The 17336-nt window shown below is 32.7% G+C and overlaps 3 protein-coding genes and 1 non-coding gene across 5 annotated transcripts; 2 read left to right on the top strand and 2 right to left on the bottom strand.

Annotated features, from left to right (window-relative positions):
• Positions 1 to 3749: 3749 nt before the first annotated feature.
• LOC137829295 (uncharacterized) lies at positions 3750 to 5654 on the top strand. Its single transcript, XM_068636100.2, has 4 exons — positions 3750 to 4507; positions 4659 to 4781; positions 4869 to 5010; positions 5219 to 5654. Exons 1-4 carry the CDS (start codon positions 3849 to 3851, stop codon positions 5360 to 5362), a joined length of 1068 nt encoding a protein of 355 aa, XP_068492201.1. The 5' UTR covers positions 3750 to 3848; the 3' UTR covers positions 5363 to 5654.
• A 1301-nt stretch (positions 5655 to 6955) lies between these two features.
• TRNAP-CGG (transfer RNA proline (anticodon CGG)) lies at positions 6956 to 7027 on the bottom strand. Its single transcript has one exon. It is a non-coding gene; the product is annotated as a tRNA-Pro (tRNA).
• Positions 7028 to 7111: 84 nt separating this feature from the next.
• LOC137811212 (RNA-binding CRS1 / YhbY (CRM) domain protein) lies at positions 7112 to 8775 on the top strand. The gene is made up of 3 exons (XM_068612861.2): positions 7112 to 7667; positions 8132 to 8338; positions 8422 to 8775. The coding sequence occupies exons 1-3, from the start codon at positions 7179 to 7181 to the stop codon at positions 8485 to 8487; spliced, it is 762 nt and encodes a 253-aa protein (XP_068468962.1). The 5' UTR covers positions 7112 to 7178; the 3' UTR covers positions 8488 to 8775.
• Positions 8776 to 9176: 401 nt separating this feature from the next.
• LOC137811203 (protein DETOXIFICATION 46, chloroplastic) lies at positions 9177 to 16375 on the bottom strand. 2 transcript variants are annotated; one of them, XM_068612843.1, is made up of 14 exons: positions 15510 to 16375; positions 15316 to 15410; positions 13176 to 13284; positions 12997 to 13052; positions 12453 to 12508; positions 11890 to 12028; positions 11643 to 11780; positions 11491 to 11559; positions 11266 to 11376; positions 10980 to 11108; positions 10085 to 10162; positions 9651 to 9722; positions 9514 to 9573; positions 9177 to 9436 (listed from the first exon to the last, which is right to left on the bottom strand). In XM_068612843.1, the coding sequence occupies exons 1-14, from the start codon at positions 15928 to 15930 to the stop codon at positions 9335 to 9337; spliced, it is 1635 nt and encodes a 544-aa protein (XP_068468944.1). In that variant the 5' UTR covers positions 15931 to 16375; the 3' UTR covers positions 9177 to 9334. The 2 variants fall into 2 exon arrangements, with proteins under 2 accessions (XP_068468944.1, XP_090153161.1); XM_090297035.1 differs by lacking the exons at positions 15316 to 15410; positions 15510 to 16375 and adding an exon at positions 13773 to 13911.
• Positions 16376 to 17336: the final 961 nt, after the last annotated feature.

Below are 17336 nucleotides of genomic sequence, written 5' to 3'. Positions count from 1 at the left end.
TAAATATTTTTAGAAAAAAAAATTTACTTAAAATTATAGGAACATAGAAAATTGCCATAAAATAACTTTATTTAAGCATATACAAATTAAATTTACTGCTATTTTTAAATTAATTTAAAAAATATAATTTATTTGTTTGTCTATTTTAATTGTTTGTAATTAACTATATTAACCTTGTCTAGAAATTGACTTTGGAAAAATCACAAATTATGTAATTTAGTTAGAACATAAAAATTTATCAAGAAATAATTATATTTTAATTAAAAATAAAATTTTAATATTATATATTATGAAAAATTATAGATGAAAAATTATGGATATATGTAAAAATTAAAAAATATTATATATAAATAAATAATTTAAAATATTTACAATTTTATAAAATATATTTAGAAAGTAATTTTGTAGTTAATTTAAATAATATTATTATTATAATAATAATTATAGAATTTTTGTATTATAAATAATTATATATATTTTTTATATTATAATTTTATTTGATTATTATTATTATTTATTTTTATTAATATTATTATTCAACATTTTTCAAAAAATATGTTAACAATAATAATATTAAAAAATAATTAATATATTTTAAAATTAATTTAATATGTAAATATATTTATAAAATAAAATAATTGTATTATTTTTTTATAATCAACATTATTAAATATTATTATATAATGGAAGTTACTCTAGTTGTTATGTCCGTACTTTTTCTTTTCTTTTCTCCTACTTCTCTTCATCCAAACAATAAATATGAATGATCATTTAATTACATACTTTTAAACTATTTATAATTATTGTACCAAAAAACATTTTTCATTCAACAAACATCATTCCTTAACACCACAAGCACATTAAAAAATTGCAAATTTGTTAACAATAATTAGTGAAATTAGTTTTAAATCATTTTCATTCAATTTTTTATCACAAAAATACTTTTTTAAACCTTAATTAGACTATGTAATTATGATAAAATTTTCACTGTGAATATATGTCTTCAAATATTAAAAAATTATTATACATTTACCTTATTGTCACTCTCTTAGGGTAATTACACCTTAATCAAAATATTAAATAGATGATGTTGTCGAATATAGAAATGAAAAATAGTAATTTTGTGTTAACATTATATTTTATATCAGAAATATAAGAAATAAGAGTTATTTAGTAGTAGGTCCATTTAAACGTTTTTTAAGAATTTTTTCATAGAATAACTAATCATTGGCAACTTTTATATGTTTACATAAATTTATTTAAAATGCAGCAATAAAAATGGTCATAGAGTGAAAAAAAAAAAGTTGAAAAATTTAGTGTAACATGACATGAACATAATCCCATGTAAAACTGTGAATTTTTTTTCCAAAATAATAATTTAAAAATATTTGAAAATGGACTCTTACCTATTTTATTTCCCAAAACATATCACTTTAATGTTGTAAAAGGAATTCCAAATGTGAGAGTCTTTCCAAACTGAAATTCATCTTTTTGTTTGTGGAAGATGCAAGTCTTTACTATTCCTACTGCATTCTTTAAATAACTTTTAACACAACAATCATGTCATGAACAAAAGCAATCATTTTAACACAATCATGTCATGAACAACAGATATAATAAACAACAATATTCTAAATCATTATAATAATTACTCTTAATTCTTAATTATAAAACAAAAGCAAAAAAAATTGAACCATACTTTTTTTCTTTATCTCAAGCAAATTACAAATTTACCTTAATATTATTATTTTCCAATTTTTAATTTTTCGCAAACAACAAATGTTATCCTTAATCTATGTTTATAAATTTAACTTTATTTTATTACAATTTTTAGAATCTTATCTTAATTTAGCTCACCAATAATAATAATTGTTTCAATATAGTTTTATATCACTCAATTTATATATTTTTTTTATTCTAACTCATCGCGTCTTTTAACAAAGAAATTGTAACGGAGGAATGACCTTTAAAATGAATAATATTTTAAATGTCATGATTCACCCTCCTAATGTTATCTCTAGATTAAAACATATTTTTTTTTTCATTCTAAAAAAATTACATTTTAAACTAAATATTTTTAATTACTTATTTTATATTTCTTTCTTATATATATATATATATTTATCATCACACACAATAACAAAAATTATTAAATTAATTAAGTTCTATTTCTACTTTTTTTAACACAGAAACTATTTTTTTTTACAATCACCATATTTATTTTTGAATGCACCAAGCCAAAATTTTAATTTAATCTTTTCATATTATTTATTCCTTTTTATTTTAAACCAAGTAATAATCACAATTTTAATTTCACACAAATTTAACAAAATATATTAATTCTTCTCTTATATATTTTTTTTTCTCCTTCTCTCGTACAAATTAAGAAAAACCCTCCAATATACTAATTCAATTTTTAATACATTTTCTACTATAAAATATTTTTCTTTCTTTTTCTATTTTTAAATATAAAAATACACAACACATACTTTTATTTATTTATTTATTTAGAGCCAAAATCTTGTATGATGTATGAGTTTAGAGAGATTGATGTTTGATGATTATGATTTGGCCACATTTGAAAGTTGTGGTGTACTTTGTGCAGGTTCAATTTGGTTTTTTTGGTGCCCTCTCGTAGGGTTGGTTTAGGCACTTGGATATTTGACGTGCTTTTGGTTATGACAAAGTTTTTGTTTAGTTGTTGGTTTTTGTATCCTAATTAGAGGGTGTGTTTTTCTTTGAGGTGTTGTTGGGACCTTGTATCTTGTTCGGGTTTATTATTATGCTATTGTGTTATAATGTTTGTCGGTTCCCTAGGTGGTTGGAGGTTAGGAACTTGATTTAGGTTTTTGTATAAGGGTTGAGACAGCCTGAATTGTCTCATTTTATTTTATTTATTTCTTGCAGATAAAAAAATTATTTTTATTTATTTTATACTTTCAACTGCATTTTTTTTAAATCCTTTAAAATCTTTAATTCACAAACAATAATTACTGTTAAAAAAATTATTAAATAAAATTTAGTTTTAAAGATAAAAATAATTAGTTATTATATTAACTAAATTAAATATTATTTTAAAAATAAAAAAGATTATAGTTAATATAATAAATAATTATTTTTTATTTTAAAAATTATTTTTTATTTAATAATTTTTTTTAATGAATAAATATCTAATATTTTTTTATATTTACTTCTATTTTAAAATATTTATAATTTTTACAAAATCAAATTATATTCTACCTTACATAATCTTTTAAATATCTCTGACAAACCATTTAAATTTCATTTTCTCCTAACTTTAGTTAACTTTTTTCAAATAATTTTTTACCAAGAAAAAACTTATTATTTTATTCTTTCTCCGTCTTCTACCCTATTCAGCCTCTACAAAATAAAAGAAAATAGAACCCTTATTAGAATTCATCAGTATAAACAAAATTTCAAGTGACTTTTTTCAATAAAAACGCATTCGTTGGAAGTTAGGTTTTCAAATAGAGTAAATGGGTATATTATTGAAAATAAAGTCAAACACGTGAATTTATTATTTAAAAAGAGATTATTAAGGAAAAAACTTGTAAAATTGTAGAGTATCTAAGGAAACTTTGGATATAATAAAATTAATAATATTAATTAGTAATTGATAATTATTATTATAAAAGAGAGAAAATTTAGAAAGTAGCACTGGAATATCTATAAAAGGAGGAGCAGTAATGTGATAAATGTGTAAGTCATTCCTTCAACAGTCTTTTAGCTATTTCTTCTTCTTTCTCATCGGAAAAGCCATTTAATCATCACTCCTTGCACTGCGCCATCATCGTTTTTCTTCTGCATACCTTTCTCCATCAACAACCATGGTTTCTCTCAATCCTGAAGCACCCGAATTTTTCCCTTCTCGCACCTTCAAGCTTCACCAACAAGAACAACCCTTTCCATGCCCCAATTTCCCCACTTCCACGTTCACTCCTCACTCCCACTACCACTACTACGTCGTTTCTTCATTCCCCTCCAGAGAACTTCACCCTTATTTTTACTACCCCACCACAACACTTCCACCACTTTCCCTTCCCTCTCACAATGCCACCGCAACCACCCCTTTGGAACCACAAGCTCAACCACCCTGTTTTCATGGAACACAAAAGTACTCTTCTCCGGTGAATGCCCATGCAGTGAACCCAAAGAACGATGAACTGGTTGTAGCAGAAGCCGTGACGTGTGGCGCAAAAGGGCTTGTGCAGAAGCAAGTGTTCAAGGCTTTCATAAGCTGCGGAACAGTGAGAGGGCACCGTTCTGACGGCTCGAGAATGAAGGCTTACGCGCGGAGAAAGAAGGGAGAAGAAAACGGTCAACGAAAAAGTTTTGACTTTTTGAGGAACGGAAAGGTTACGAGGAACCCAGATGAACAGTGTTTCAAGGGCTTTCCGAAGAAGAAACGCTGTTATCCTCTGTTGCCTGTTAGAGTGGACAGGAATGAAACCACTGTCATGATCAGAAACATTCCTAGCAAATACACGTATGCGATCTTCAATATATATCCCTTCGTATTCCCTTCTGTTTCAGATTTTCTTGGATCAATTTTCAAAGCCTGTGATGGTTCAACTTCTTATTTACTGTGATTTTTGTCATTTGGGATTTTTTTTAACTGTTCATTGTGTCTGACGCAGCCGAGATATGCTGGTGGAGTTTCTGGACAATCACTGCATGAAAGTGAATCTAAGAGACAAAGAGAGAGGCGAAGAGTCCAGTTCTCTGGCTTTTGATTTTGTTTATTTGCCTATTGATTTCAAGTAAGTTGGTTTGCACAATTTTTGCGTGTTTAGCTATGATTTTATTTTTCCTGTGTGAACACCATTGATGGTGATTTTGTTCAGCAGAACTGGGATGAACAAGGGTTACGCTTTTGTGAACTTCACCAAACCCCAGGCAGCGTGGAAGTTTCTTTTGACAGCCTCCAATATGAAATGGGACTTGTTCCAGTCCCACAAGATACGTGAAGTGGTTTCTGCACGTTTGCAGGTATGGTCACATACACATGTAATCATAGAATACACTTAATCATCATTAATATTATTATATCTCTCTCTTCACCTCATTATAATTTTTTGCTAAAGAAAAACAACCTTTTTTTTATGAAGTTTCTGCATTAAAACTAAAATATAATTTGACTTTTGATTATTATTGTAGTGCTTTATTAACATATATTGTTACTTTGTTCTAATATTAGGGGATAGAGAAATTGGAGAAGCACTTCGAAACAATGAACTTTCCGTACGAGTCCGAGGAAGTTCTGCCAGTGTGCTTTAACCCACCTCGCGATGGTGTAACGAAGGGAAAGCAACGAACTTGTGGAAAACTTTTGGAAGCGTGAAGAAGTTTGAAGTGAAGGATTGTGTGTAAAGGACAAAGCTTTTCGTGGTTGCTGGAACATGGTTCAATGTTTGTTGTATTTGTTAATATGCATGCACATTTTGTTTCTGAGTAGGTTTTGTGTTGTGGTGATTGTAGTAGTAGTGATGAACGTGGTTTTGAAAAGTTTCCACGAATGGGTTGGGTGGACACTGGCCACTTGAACCTATGATATGATTCAGGTTGTGTGGTGGGGTCCACCCTTTCTCTTGTTGGAGGCTAAACTCTGAATCAAGGCTTATGCTAATGATGTTCCTTTTGGGGATGTTCAGTCTATGTAGTGTTTGCAGTGTTACTCTGTGGGTGTTGCGATTCTTATATCTGTTTATAAATTTGCTAAATATATATGTAGCTTGTGTCCTACGAAAGCTGAACTTGTTGTTTAGCTAAGGGAATATGGTTTAATGCGTTGTGTCGCTTGTGTTTCTATTTGTAGTAATGTCGCAGTTTGTTGCTCCGAAAGTTCAAATTCTTCATGTTTGGTTTTGTGATATCTGGCATGTTAGGGCTTTAGTCAGCGCCTGGAGATATATGTATGAAGTCAAAGGTGCTAAGTACTGAATGGTTGGTTTACTTTTAAGATTGTGCTTGCTGGGTCAAAAGATTTTAACCCTTTTGAAGCAATTGGAATTAATGGGTCAGTCAAAGGAGGTGTTTTGTGCTCTTTCAAAGGTGGTTAAAAATGGTGCACATTGGGTGGGTTCAGCTTTTTTCTTAGGATGGTCGTTTGGAAAGTACAGCTTGTTTGTCCTCAGCAAATTTGGCACTATTTTTATTGATATTGTCTCTGCACTTGTAAGTAGTGTGCTTTTTGTGGCTCTTTAAAACCTTGTCTTTCAGAATTTGGGTAAGTTGCTGTAGTTACATGAAATTGTTAGTGGCGTGCAAACTCTTGTGTAATACAGAAACGGAAGCTGAGTGCTTCTAAATTTGAATGAACTCTCTTGTGAGTCGTGACTTTTGTAATTATAAAACGAATGTGACCTATTTGTTTACATGGAATACATGCTATGTTTTAATAGAATTCAGAAAGGCCTAATAAAATCTGTGATTTCCATAGTTTATTAAAATGTGGGAACCTTAATGAGGTAGAATGTAGAATATGGTCCTTGGGAGCAGCTTCCTTCGAAGATTATGAATACAAGGTTCATTAATTTTTGTATTGGAGGGAAAGCGTGCGCTACTTTATTTTCTCTTTCTGCATTATGATGTTCTCGTACAAGGTAGAAAATTCTATCGCGTTAGCTTTGTTAAGTGCCTTATTGATTAAATTTTGAATCAGTCATGTGTTTCATAATTTGAAAATGGGTAGATCCAGCTTGTTTTCGAACTTATATACATGTCTTCTTATATCCGACACTAACTTGTGATAAACGACTATTTTTATTGCAAAACAATTTGGATGTATTAAGTAATTTTCCTTCATATAAATGATCTACAATATGTAAAAGAATTGCCAGTGTTGTCAAAATATAAGTATCTTATGAAAGGTCAAAGAACCAAAAATATGTAAAATACAAAAGGTGAAAATTCCAGCGTTTAGAAAAATATGAATGGGGTGTTGCGAGAATCGAACTCGCGACCTCTCGCACCCGAAGCGAGAATCATACCACTAGACCAAACACCCTTCTGTTGTTAGTGTTTTTAACATGTAATTATATATTTGTATATAATATATATGTAATATAGCATAGCCTATTTTCTTGTGTGCTATCTTTCCAAATCCAAACCTGTGTAAAAGACAGTCAGACACCATCTCACGATTCATCCAAACTAAAATGGCGGCAGTAGCAGCAGCATCTTCTCATCTAATGTTTGTTCTTCGTTCACAACCATTGTCACCGTCACCCTCTTCTTTCTTTTCTTTCCTCAAACCTCTTCTTGTTTCGTCTCGTAATAGTGTATCTACACCCCTTCGACATGTCCATTTCCCACCGCTTCGAAAATCTCTCTTCTCCATTTCTTCTTCTCTTGTGGTTTCCCAAGACGGCGAAGAAACAGAAATTGTAAACGACGAATTGGATAGTGAAAGAGGCAATTTGGGAGATGTCCAATTGGATTCAACGTCGTCGCCCTTGGTGGAAAAGAGGGAGGAGAGGCTGAAGTTGGAAGTGCCGAGTCTCAGTGTGAAAGAAAGGAAAGAGCTTTCGTCTTATGCTCACAGTTTGGGGGATAAGCTCAAGACCCAGTTGGTGGGAAAGTCTGGTGTTACGGCCAATGTTGCCACCTCTTTCGTTGAAACCCTTGAAGCCAATGAACTTCTCAAGGTATCAATCAACTACGTTAATTTCTCGATCCCATGTTTAGTATGTTTGTGTTCTGAAAATAAAAATTATTCTCCGTTTTGATTGTGGTTGTCTTTTTTGTTTTTATGAATTTTCCTGATGCTTGGAAAAAGGAACCGTTGTAGTTGTATTTTTCTTGCTTTTTGGCTGATTGCTCTTCAAATATTTTCATAAAATTCAGTGGTCTACTTAAATTAGTTGAAACTTCGTGTGGCTGGAGGCATTCATTTACGTTGCATGCGTAGAAAACAAAATGCGATTTTCACTAATGTGTGGGTGGATTCATTCTCTACCAGTCACTTAATTAGGTTGCTGTAGACTGCAGCCACTGTTTTTTCCATCCACATAATTGTTTCTACCATGGTGTCTTCATCTTGTGTTTCCTCTATTGCTTTGTAACTTGTAAAGTGAAAAAGTGTAACTTGAAGTTTGCATGGTATGTACAGATTAAAATACATAGGAGCTGTCCAGGCGAGTTAGATGATGTGGTGAAGCAGTTGGAAGAAGCAACTGGTTCGGTGGCTGTTGGTCAGGTTGGTCGAACTGTGATTTTATACAGGCCCAGTGCATCCAAATTGAAAACGGAAGAAAAGAAGAAACAAGTTCGTAACCTTATTCTGAAAAAGCAACTAAATCCAAGAATGGTAAACAAGGTAAAGTTTGTGCCGTTATGTTGTTTTGCATAAAGTATTGTGTTCAATAGCCACGTTTCCCTAATGCTATTGTGAAATTGCAGAGTAGGGTTCAAGTACCTAAATTATCGCGGCCTGGTTCTTCATGGAAGGGAAGAAGTAGGTCATGAACACATTCTACCTTTGTTGAGGTTAGTCATGGTGCCTGCCCGACCAAGGTTGAGGCTATTGCATGCATAAAAACCAAAGGTCATGGTATTGGATGTTTATTGGCGGAGGAAAATTCAGTTAAAGCTCATTTTAAATCAGAGAACGCATCAATACGACGATAGAATGTGCTTGTAACCACTGGAGAACATAACAGTGCATCGACTTAGGTCAAGATTGTTTAAGACCAAATCAGTAGATTCTACCGCGATATTGTATTTGCAATTATTAATCAGAAATCTTGTTGAACACAGTGATGGCAATAACTTAAAAACCTCGATAAATACATTTCCTTCAAGGAATAACCTTTTGTTGGTAACAAGGAACATCTTTCACTATAATATAAACCCTAAACCCATCAGATAAAACAATTATTGATTGGCAAGCTGCAATTCATGCGACTCTGCATTCTTTTTCTGTTACGAGTATTTCAGAATTTAGGCTCCAAGTTGTTTAAGTGCATTGTACTACAATAGAAATGTAATATAGACCGCGTTTAGTTTCATGTTAGATTTTCTAGTTTCACGTTAGAATCATGAAGTTGAAACTTCTGTTATTTCAGTAACATAAGAAAAATTGATTGGGTCTCAAATTAATTCTGAATTAAAACAATTTTAAACAAGTTTTACTTAATCGATAAATTAATACTTAGTTTTGCTTCAAAATTATTTTTAAAACAAAGATATCCAAACATAAATTACATAATTTCAAATCAATTTTAACTAAAATCAATTTGTAAATTTGATCTCACTCAAAATCATTTTTTGCTAATGATTTGAAAGATCTATTTTATAAAACCAAGGGCACAAGTTAAGTAGTCCTTAGCTTTCGCAGCTTATGCTGATCTGTGTTTCCTGAGTACAAAACACCCTTGGGAGAAAGAATGCGCTGGAGGGCGATTGAAAAGCGAGCCTAACAACCAGAAAATAATTGCAAATCAGAATACTTGAAGACTTTAACTTGATACAAGCTAGAGATCTTATTCTTACCCATTGAAATATTGCGAGGGAAAACCAGCAGCCAAGTAAACCAAATCTACTACTCATGGCCTGGGCATCACAAAAAATTGGGCGTTTCAGGCAAAATTGGGCAAGCAAACAAGCGAGTTTAAGGAAAGGTAGTTTACCCATAATAATACTGAACCCGCGCAAAAGCATCCAGTCATTGACAAACTTATAAATCTCAGGTCCCGCCCAGCCTGCATGAGTAAAGATACATTAAAGTTACAATATAGTTTTTATGTGGCACGCAGGTCCCTGTTTTGAATGAGTAATACCATAAATAAAATAAGTTTGACTGAGGTGTCGGGAATAAAATAGATTATTATAATAAGCTTCTTAGCAAACTTTTCAAGAACAAGTTCTTTTTAGTTTATTCCGATAAGTATTGTAGTCAAATTTATAACATAAGCTCTCATGATAAAAACATATAGAATAAGCGCTTCACCAAGCTGTTTAAAACAAACTCACCAAAAGTCCTTTGAAAATCCTTGAAGAGAACGTAATGAAAAAAATTTATATGCTTATTTTTCCCATTTATATAAAGATGTAACGAACATACCAGCAATGTTCCCTCGAGGCTGTGAGTAGGGGGAGTTATAGACAGCGCTATAAAGTATGGAATCAGCACCTTATGCATCTGCACGATCATGATTACAAACACACCAGTTAACAGCTATCTACAATCTAAATTCCAAAATATACTAATTCACAAAAATCGCTGCATTTCCGTTTGTTTTCCCTCTTGAGTGCCTGCAGGTCCAACCAGGCACTGGTTCAGTAACCAGTCAGCACACCCTCTTTAACTTGGTGTTTGAAAACCAGTAAAGAATTAAGTGAACCAGCCTGTTTAGTATTTAACTGGTTTGAGCTTCTTGTACAAAACTTCGACCCTAGGATTTAAAATTTGATATGTCCAGCTTCATAACCATACCATACTGTTGGCCACTACAGCAGGTCGTTTATTTAAAAAAAATAAAAAAAATTATAATACTGCTTTTAGATTGTGTTAAATCTAATATTTATATGTTTTACTAATATTATTTTGTGCAACTTAAATTTATTCATTTATTTATTCAACTCTATTAAATTTTCACACTGCAAGACACAGTCTTTTATGTTATTTTAAAATCTAAACCTCAAATTCTATAAGCATAATATTTATCTATTACTTTGTGATTATGTAACAATTACATTGGTTCAACCCGTCAAAGACAAACTCTGAACTACAATATTTTCAGTTTTAATATCTGATATGTTTTTAAAAATATTATTACACAGGTAGTGATTTAAAATCATAAACTCTTAAAGAACAAGACAAACAAGGAAAAATAGTAATTAAACTTCTAAATACTTGATTGACAATACCGGCACATGTTTTGAAATAAGTTGCAAAGGATTAAGCACAAAAGGGGTGACAACACAAATATGAAAATTATAAAAAGGATTGAACTAACCTCCTGAATAACCATCCGATCAGGTGTAAAAATGTATGGAAATAACCAAGGAACTGATGTTCCAACAATCCCTAACAATATTCCAAGTATGACTCCGATTGTCAGAAGAGACCTTAGAAGCAATTGGGCCTGTCATGAAAATTTGAAAAAGAAGAAATGATCAGAAATGTCTTATATAACATGAATGTCAACTAAACACGAGTGATCACAGACAGTAGATATAAGGATAGGGCACAGGCTCTTGAACATCGGAGTATGATTTGTGACATAATAAATAAACACTGACCTTTGACAAACTGCGATTTACTCCATATAACAATTCGGGCATAAATGACTGAGAAGTTTGGGAGAGAGGTTCACCCCAAACAGTACACATGGAATATGTTTGGACCATGACCTAAAGCAAAAATTTATATTATTACTGGCCTTGAATTTGGTTTTCACGGAAAAAGCTCAAACAACAAGCAAAGAAAGGAAAAATCACAAAACAGCAGACAGAAATAAAACTAACTTGATGAGCAGCCATTGTATGAGTACCCAATGATGTAGCGAAATATATAAGCAGTGAGTAGAAAGCCACCTAAACAGTAGAACTTCAGATTACATTAAAATCTTTAACTAATCCAGAAAAAGGTACAGATCTAGTATAATGCTGGAGACAACCTTTGACATCATTGTCATAAATACAGGAGCAGCAAGCCCAAATATCATCTGAAGTTCCTTCGCTGATGGAATGGAGAAGGCAAGTGAATTATATCCCTTTTTGTTTAGAGTTTGAATCATCATGTAAGCAGCAGCAGCCTGGAATCAGTATGAGAATAGGAAAATAGTATATAACGAGTAAGAGAGAGTACTTTGAGAGTAGGTAGAGCCACATATAATACAATGCATAAGGGTTAGCTCAGCATACTTGTGAAACCATTGTAGCCCACGCTGCCCCTACAATTCCATAGCCTAACCAGGTGCACAAAACTATGCAACCAATAACATTTATAACAGTAGCAGCAGCCAAAGACTTCAAGGGTCCCAAGGAATCTTTCATGCCAAGACTACAGAATGTGCAATTAAATTAATAAGCCAACGCTCACCATTCTTTGAAATCTTTCAAAGCAAACATTGACAATTGGTATTATATTAAGCTGCCAATTGTAAGAGCAGCCTAAAAAAGTTGTTTACACAGTTTAGAAAGAGGAACTGCATACTTAGTTCAAAATACAAGATACAGACAATATATATTCAACACAAAGACGTAGTAAATTAACCTTGTTGTCTGAGAAATGTCAAAGCAAGGGAACTTTAGCCAATAGTTTCCAAGAATTTATCAAGACAAATCTATTATTATATTGAATAGTATTTCCTACATGATATCAATTGCTACATGAAATAGAATATCAAGCCTCGAGATCATTAACTCAGATTGAACAAAACCTATCCCTTCAGAGACTCAGATGTTAGAAATAAGCATAGTTGCACCTTGCACTTTGAGAAACCCATCCAACAAGTAAAGCAGGCCATGCCAAGCCTCGAATCTAACAAAAACAGAGTAACCGAAAAATCACTGCAGTAAATTAAGAGGAGAACACCACAGTTTATAATTAGGAAACACAAAGCAAAATCTTATTAGCAGTTTTTGAGAATTGTCATGTTATTCTTAATCTAGAATTGCAAATAAAAAAATTGGTGAAATTTACATGCATTTTTATTTCCCATTTTCAATTGTTGATTTTATTTTCAAACTAAAAAACAGCAACTTATTTTCAATTTGTTATTAAGAATTTGTATGAGAAAAAAAAAATGTTTTTAATGTTTCCAGTATAAATATTTGAAATATGAATCAAATTATAAACAAGGTTGACTATTTTAATTAAAAGGTGAAAACGGATAATAGAAACACATTTAATCACCCTCTGCATTACTTCCCTCCATATATAACATGTCAAGTAACTTCTTGAATTCATAGAATGTTAATTACAGTCTTTATTTAAATCAAAACATATAAAAACAAGTAGAAACAAACCTTTACATAACTGCTAGCTGCAGGTACTATGTGTGCATTCTTTGACCCAGTGAAAGCTGCATAAATAGAAAAATCATAGGTTATGGGATTGATTCTGCTACCCTTCTAGCACAAGTGAATTCTTGTTCTTCAAAATGTGTCAAAGAACACAAGTGACTAAAGCACTCTATTTTCAATACCAGTTATTATTGCAGCACCAAATAGCCTAGTGAACAAAAGCATCACAACGCCACAAGATAACCCAACAAAAGACAAGATAGATATGTGATGTTGTACTTCTTGTTTGTCCTACACAAGCTCGAGAAAAAATTAGTGTAAGTCCCAAAAGTGCACTAGTTAGATCTGCAGATTGAAATCTACAAGGTCATGTAGATTTAGTCAAATCAAGTAATACTAGATAAAGATGAGGTCATTGCATTACCACATATTTAAATATTGCAACATCGAAGGTTAGGTGTCAATACTATGTTTTTAATGAAGTACATATAAGTCAGAAACAGAAAATTAAGAGTATGATTTGAGACATGCTACAAGAAGGTATTATTGTGACAAGCACTGGCTCCTTTTCCTCTCCTATTGTAAAAAAGATGGCACACGAAGATTTGTATTGATTATAGTGCTATGAATGAATTATGATAAAAGACAGTTTCCCTATGCCAGTTGTTAATGAATTAGATGGAGCAACTTATTTCTCTAAGCTGGATTTAAGATTCTGATATCATCAAATTTTAGTCAGGGAGGATGATGATAGACATAAGACAACATTCAGAACTCACCACGACCATTATGAATGGTTGATGAAAGCATTTGGACAATAACTAATTTCCCCTGCAACTTTTCAGAGCTTATGAATGAAGCTTTTCAAGGTCTTCTTGAGGAAATATGCCTTGGTATTCTTTGATGATATATTGATTTATAGCTCTTCTTGGTCCTCCCACCCCATTAGTCTCACTTGGAGGTGCTACTTCAGATATTGCAGCACCATAGACTTTGTGCGAATTATATAAATGCTCATTTGGATTGCCGCAAGTAGATTATTTGGAACACAGTCTCAAGTAAAAGAGTGGGAATGGACAAAAGTAAAATCCAGGTACTGTTGGATTGGCCTATACCTTTGAATCTTAATCTGTTAGGAGGCCTTCTTGTACTTACAGAATACTATAGAAGATTTATAAAAAGTTATGCTTGATTAACCATCCCTCTTAACATTTATTTAAGAAAGAAAATTTCCACAGAGATAATCATACTGCCACAGCCTTTGTAGATCTCAAAACTGCCATTGTTCAGGCCCCAGTCCTACTCTTCCTGATTTTCTCAACTTTTGTCTTGGAAACAGATGCCTCAGGATTAGGTATAGGTGCTGTGTTGAGCAAAAATCACCATCCAATTGACGACTAGAATGCACAAGCAGTCAGACTATAGCAGGGAGTTTTATGCTATATCTGAGGTGGTTGTTGAGTTCGGGACATACCTCCTTGGCCAGAAATTTGTGATTATGATGGATCAGAACAGTTTGAGGAGTTTAACTGATAAAGTACTCCAGACACCGGAACAGAAATATTGGCTACCCAAATTGTTGGTCTATGACTTCACAATTGAATATAAACCTGGTAAAGATAATGAGACAGCAGATTCATTATCAAGATCATTCTTCGTGGCCTGATCTCAACCATTCAATGCTGAAAGAGGCTGTATGTGCTGATTCTAGACTATTACACAGTACATTATCAATTGTTATAATTGAAAGGCAGGCTAGTTATTCTAGCAGAACATGAATTAAAAAAACAGATTAGGTATGAGTTTCATAGCTCGTTGCTAGAGGTACATGCTGGTGTGGCTACAACTTGTCCAGAATAACAGCCCAATTTATCGGCAGGGCATGCACAAAGATGTCAAGCAATATATGTTCAGGATTGCCTCGTTTGTCAACAAGCTAAAACTGAAAATACTCTTTCTGCTTGTTTACTTCAACCCCTTCCTATTCCAGATCAAATTGGGAAGATTTAGCTATGTATTTTATCGCAGGGCTTCCCTCTTCCAATGGTTTAAGTGATTTTGGTGGTAATTGATAGATTATTCAAATACGCCCATATCTCCACACTCAAAGCTGGTTACACCAGCAAGCAAATGGCTGATATATTCATGAAGACCAGTCAAACTATATGTTAATCCTAAAACCATTGTTCCAGATAGAGACAAGGTGTTTACTACTAGTCAGTTTTCGCAATATTTGTTCAACTTAGAATAAGAACATCAATTTTGTGTAACGACACATGCATCTGATTCGACATCCAACAATCTCACACATTTGTTACCAACCTGTTTAGCAAGGGCAGTGGCAACCATATTGGAAGTGGCAATTGATAGAAACATGAACACGTAGCTCATGTAATCACAAACGACAGTAGCAGGACCTGCGCGAAGGAGATTAAAATAAGATAAACTAGATATTTCACGTAATTGAAAGAAAACCTAATAATGTGAATTAAGCAACAATTAATCCGTTTCAATACCTAGAGCAGCAAGCTCAATGGAGCTTCTCTGACCAATAACTGCAGTATCAATGAGACTCATAAGCGGTGCACATATCCAAAGTCCGGTTGCCGGACCTGTAAACATCACAATTTCCTTTATCTGATCCAATATGCCTTTATTTGCCAGTTCCTTTTTCTCACCCTGCCTCGATACTTCTTCTTCTTCTTCGCCTTCGCCTTCGTCAGCGAGTTCATCGCTTCGAAATGCGCGAGCAGTTACGAATGCAGTGCGATGAAACGAGGATGCTGAAGCTGTGGTTGAGAGACGGAGAGTGAGAGGAAGAGAAGGTGCAGAGAAGAGACGAGGGAGACGAAGGTTTGAAAGTGCGAAATTAGGGTTTTGGCGGGGAGAGGAGTGAAGAGAGGAAGAAAGAGGTAGTTGTTGAAGTTTGAATGCCATTCTTCGCTCTCTCGGCTTTGGCGAACGAAACGAAACGAAACGAAAGCGAATTATAACCGAAAATCGTTAGGCTGTGTTGGGCGTCGGCGAGTTTTCCATTTTTAGTTTTAAAATACAAAAAAGGAATTAACAGCATTTAATTTTTTTTATTTGGGTCACCATCACAAATTGATGTGGTTACAGAATCAAGGGGCATAAGTCTCTCAACCATTTTGTTTTCATCCACCCGATCAATTCCAGGAAAAAAAACTCGCACTGATTGAATAAAATACAAATGAGTGATGTGATTTTGGAGGGTGCAAGTGCACATGCATGTTGTTGTTCATATATCTCTATGGTCTTCGCTGAAGAACCCAATCACGAGATTTGAACTTGCAGTCTCGTCGAATGAGAACGAAGAGGCACGGGCACATGATTAGTGTCTAAATGCCACCTTCAAAACCCTCCACGTCCAATTCATATTTGTAGTTTGTACGAGGTGTCTCTATCCACTACAAATTTTACATTCTTGATCCTTCCAGATTGAAAGCCCAAATTCCTTCTTCACATTCTGTTCATTTTCGGGCAAATTCTTCCTACACCTAATATTTTTTAAACTGCACTCAACACAATTATAAAATTTCGAAAATATCCTTTATTCCAAAAATAAAAATCTAGAATAAAAAATAATACATTCCAGAAAAATAAAATCGGAATAGCTTTTTGTGTTCTGAAAATAAAAATCAAAACCACATATAGATCGAGACAAACTTGTATTCATTATTTCTGTATAAAAAAATTGACGTGATATAAATTTTGTAAGACCTCAGTGTTGTATTTTAGAATCCAAAATATTCTTTAAATAGAAATTTGAATACAAATTTAAAATGAAAACTATCATTTAAATTAAAATTTGAGTTGCTTTGAACTTGAACTGCTATTGATATATTGATTAGTTTAATTGGAGTTTTTGTCCACCCTTAATTAAATTTTTTGAGATTGCTTCTATGTATAATTGGTGGCATTGTCCTTAACTCTTATTTATTTTCACTAAAAAAACAAAAAAGTCTGAAAAGTTAGAAGGAATTTCATTATGCAATGGAAATAATGACAATAAAGAAATAAAAACCTTTTGCCAAATAATATCCCTCAAACTTACTTTGCTTGTGGAAGAGAACAACTCACTTTAGTGATTATAAACCTTATACCATTGTATAATCCAAAAACTATATGCATGATTATCAATATAACATGAACACCGATTTTGAGTTCTAAATGGTGATTTGGAAGAAATGGTTTAAAAAAAACCAAAGTATCAACATTCTCCTTTGAAATCCATGGCTTCATTCAATAAGCAAAGACTATCACCCGGAGTCAATATCAGCATGCAACTTGATAACAATCTCATTTCTAGATGTTAAGATAAC

Source organism: Phaseolus vulgaris, chromosome 11 (genome assembly GCF_051622355.1).
Source record: "Phaseolus vulgaris cultivar YP4 chromosome 11, ASM5162235v1, whole genome shotgun sequence".
NCBI classification, from domain to species: Eukaryota; Viridiplantae; Streptophyta; class Magnoliopsida; order Fabales; family Fabaceae; genus Phaseolus; species Phaseolus vulgaris.
Note: the sequence above shows the minus strand (reverse complement) of the source record. Positions and strands in the feature narration are given on the sequence as shown.

Coding starts and splice junctions, on each gene's coding strand:
- LOC137811212 (XM_068612861.2), top strand. CDS start 7,179: ATGGCGGCAGTAGCAGCAGCATCTTCTCATCTAATGTTTGTTCTTCGT. Junction 7,668..8,131: donor AAGCCAATGAACTTCTCAAG/GTATCAATCAAC, acceptor TGGTATGTACAG/ATTAAAATACATAGGAGCTG. Junction 8,339..8,421: donor ATCCAAGAATGGTAAACAAG/GTAAAGTTTGTG, acceptor GTGAAATTGCAG/AGTAGGGTTCAAGTACCTAA.
- LOC137811203 (XM_068612843.1), bottom strand. CDS start 15,930: ATGGCATTCAAACTTCAACAACTACCTCTTTCTTCCTCTCTTCACTCC. Junction 13,053..13,175: donor TGGTGCTGCAATAATAACTG/GTATTGAAAATA, acceptor CTATTTATGCAG/CTTTCACTGGGTCAAAGAAT. Junction 11,109..11,265: donor TAAATCGCAGTTTGTCAAAG/GTCAGTGTTTAT, acceptor TTTTCATGACAG/GCCCAATTGCTTCTAAGGTC.
- LOC137829295 (XM_068636100.2), top strand. CDS start 3,849: ATGGTTTCTCTCAATCCTGAAGCACCCGAATTTTTCCCTTCTCGCACC. Junction 4,508..4,658: donor AACATTCCTAGCAAATACAC/GTATGCGATCTT, acceptor TGTCTGACGCAG/CCGAGATATGCTGGTGGAGT. Junction 5,011..5,218: donor TGGTTTCTGCACGTTTGCAG/GTATGGTCACAT, acceptor TTCTAATATTAG/GGGATAGAGAAATTGGAGAA.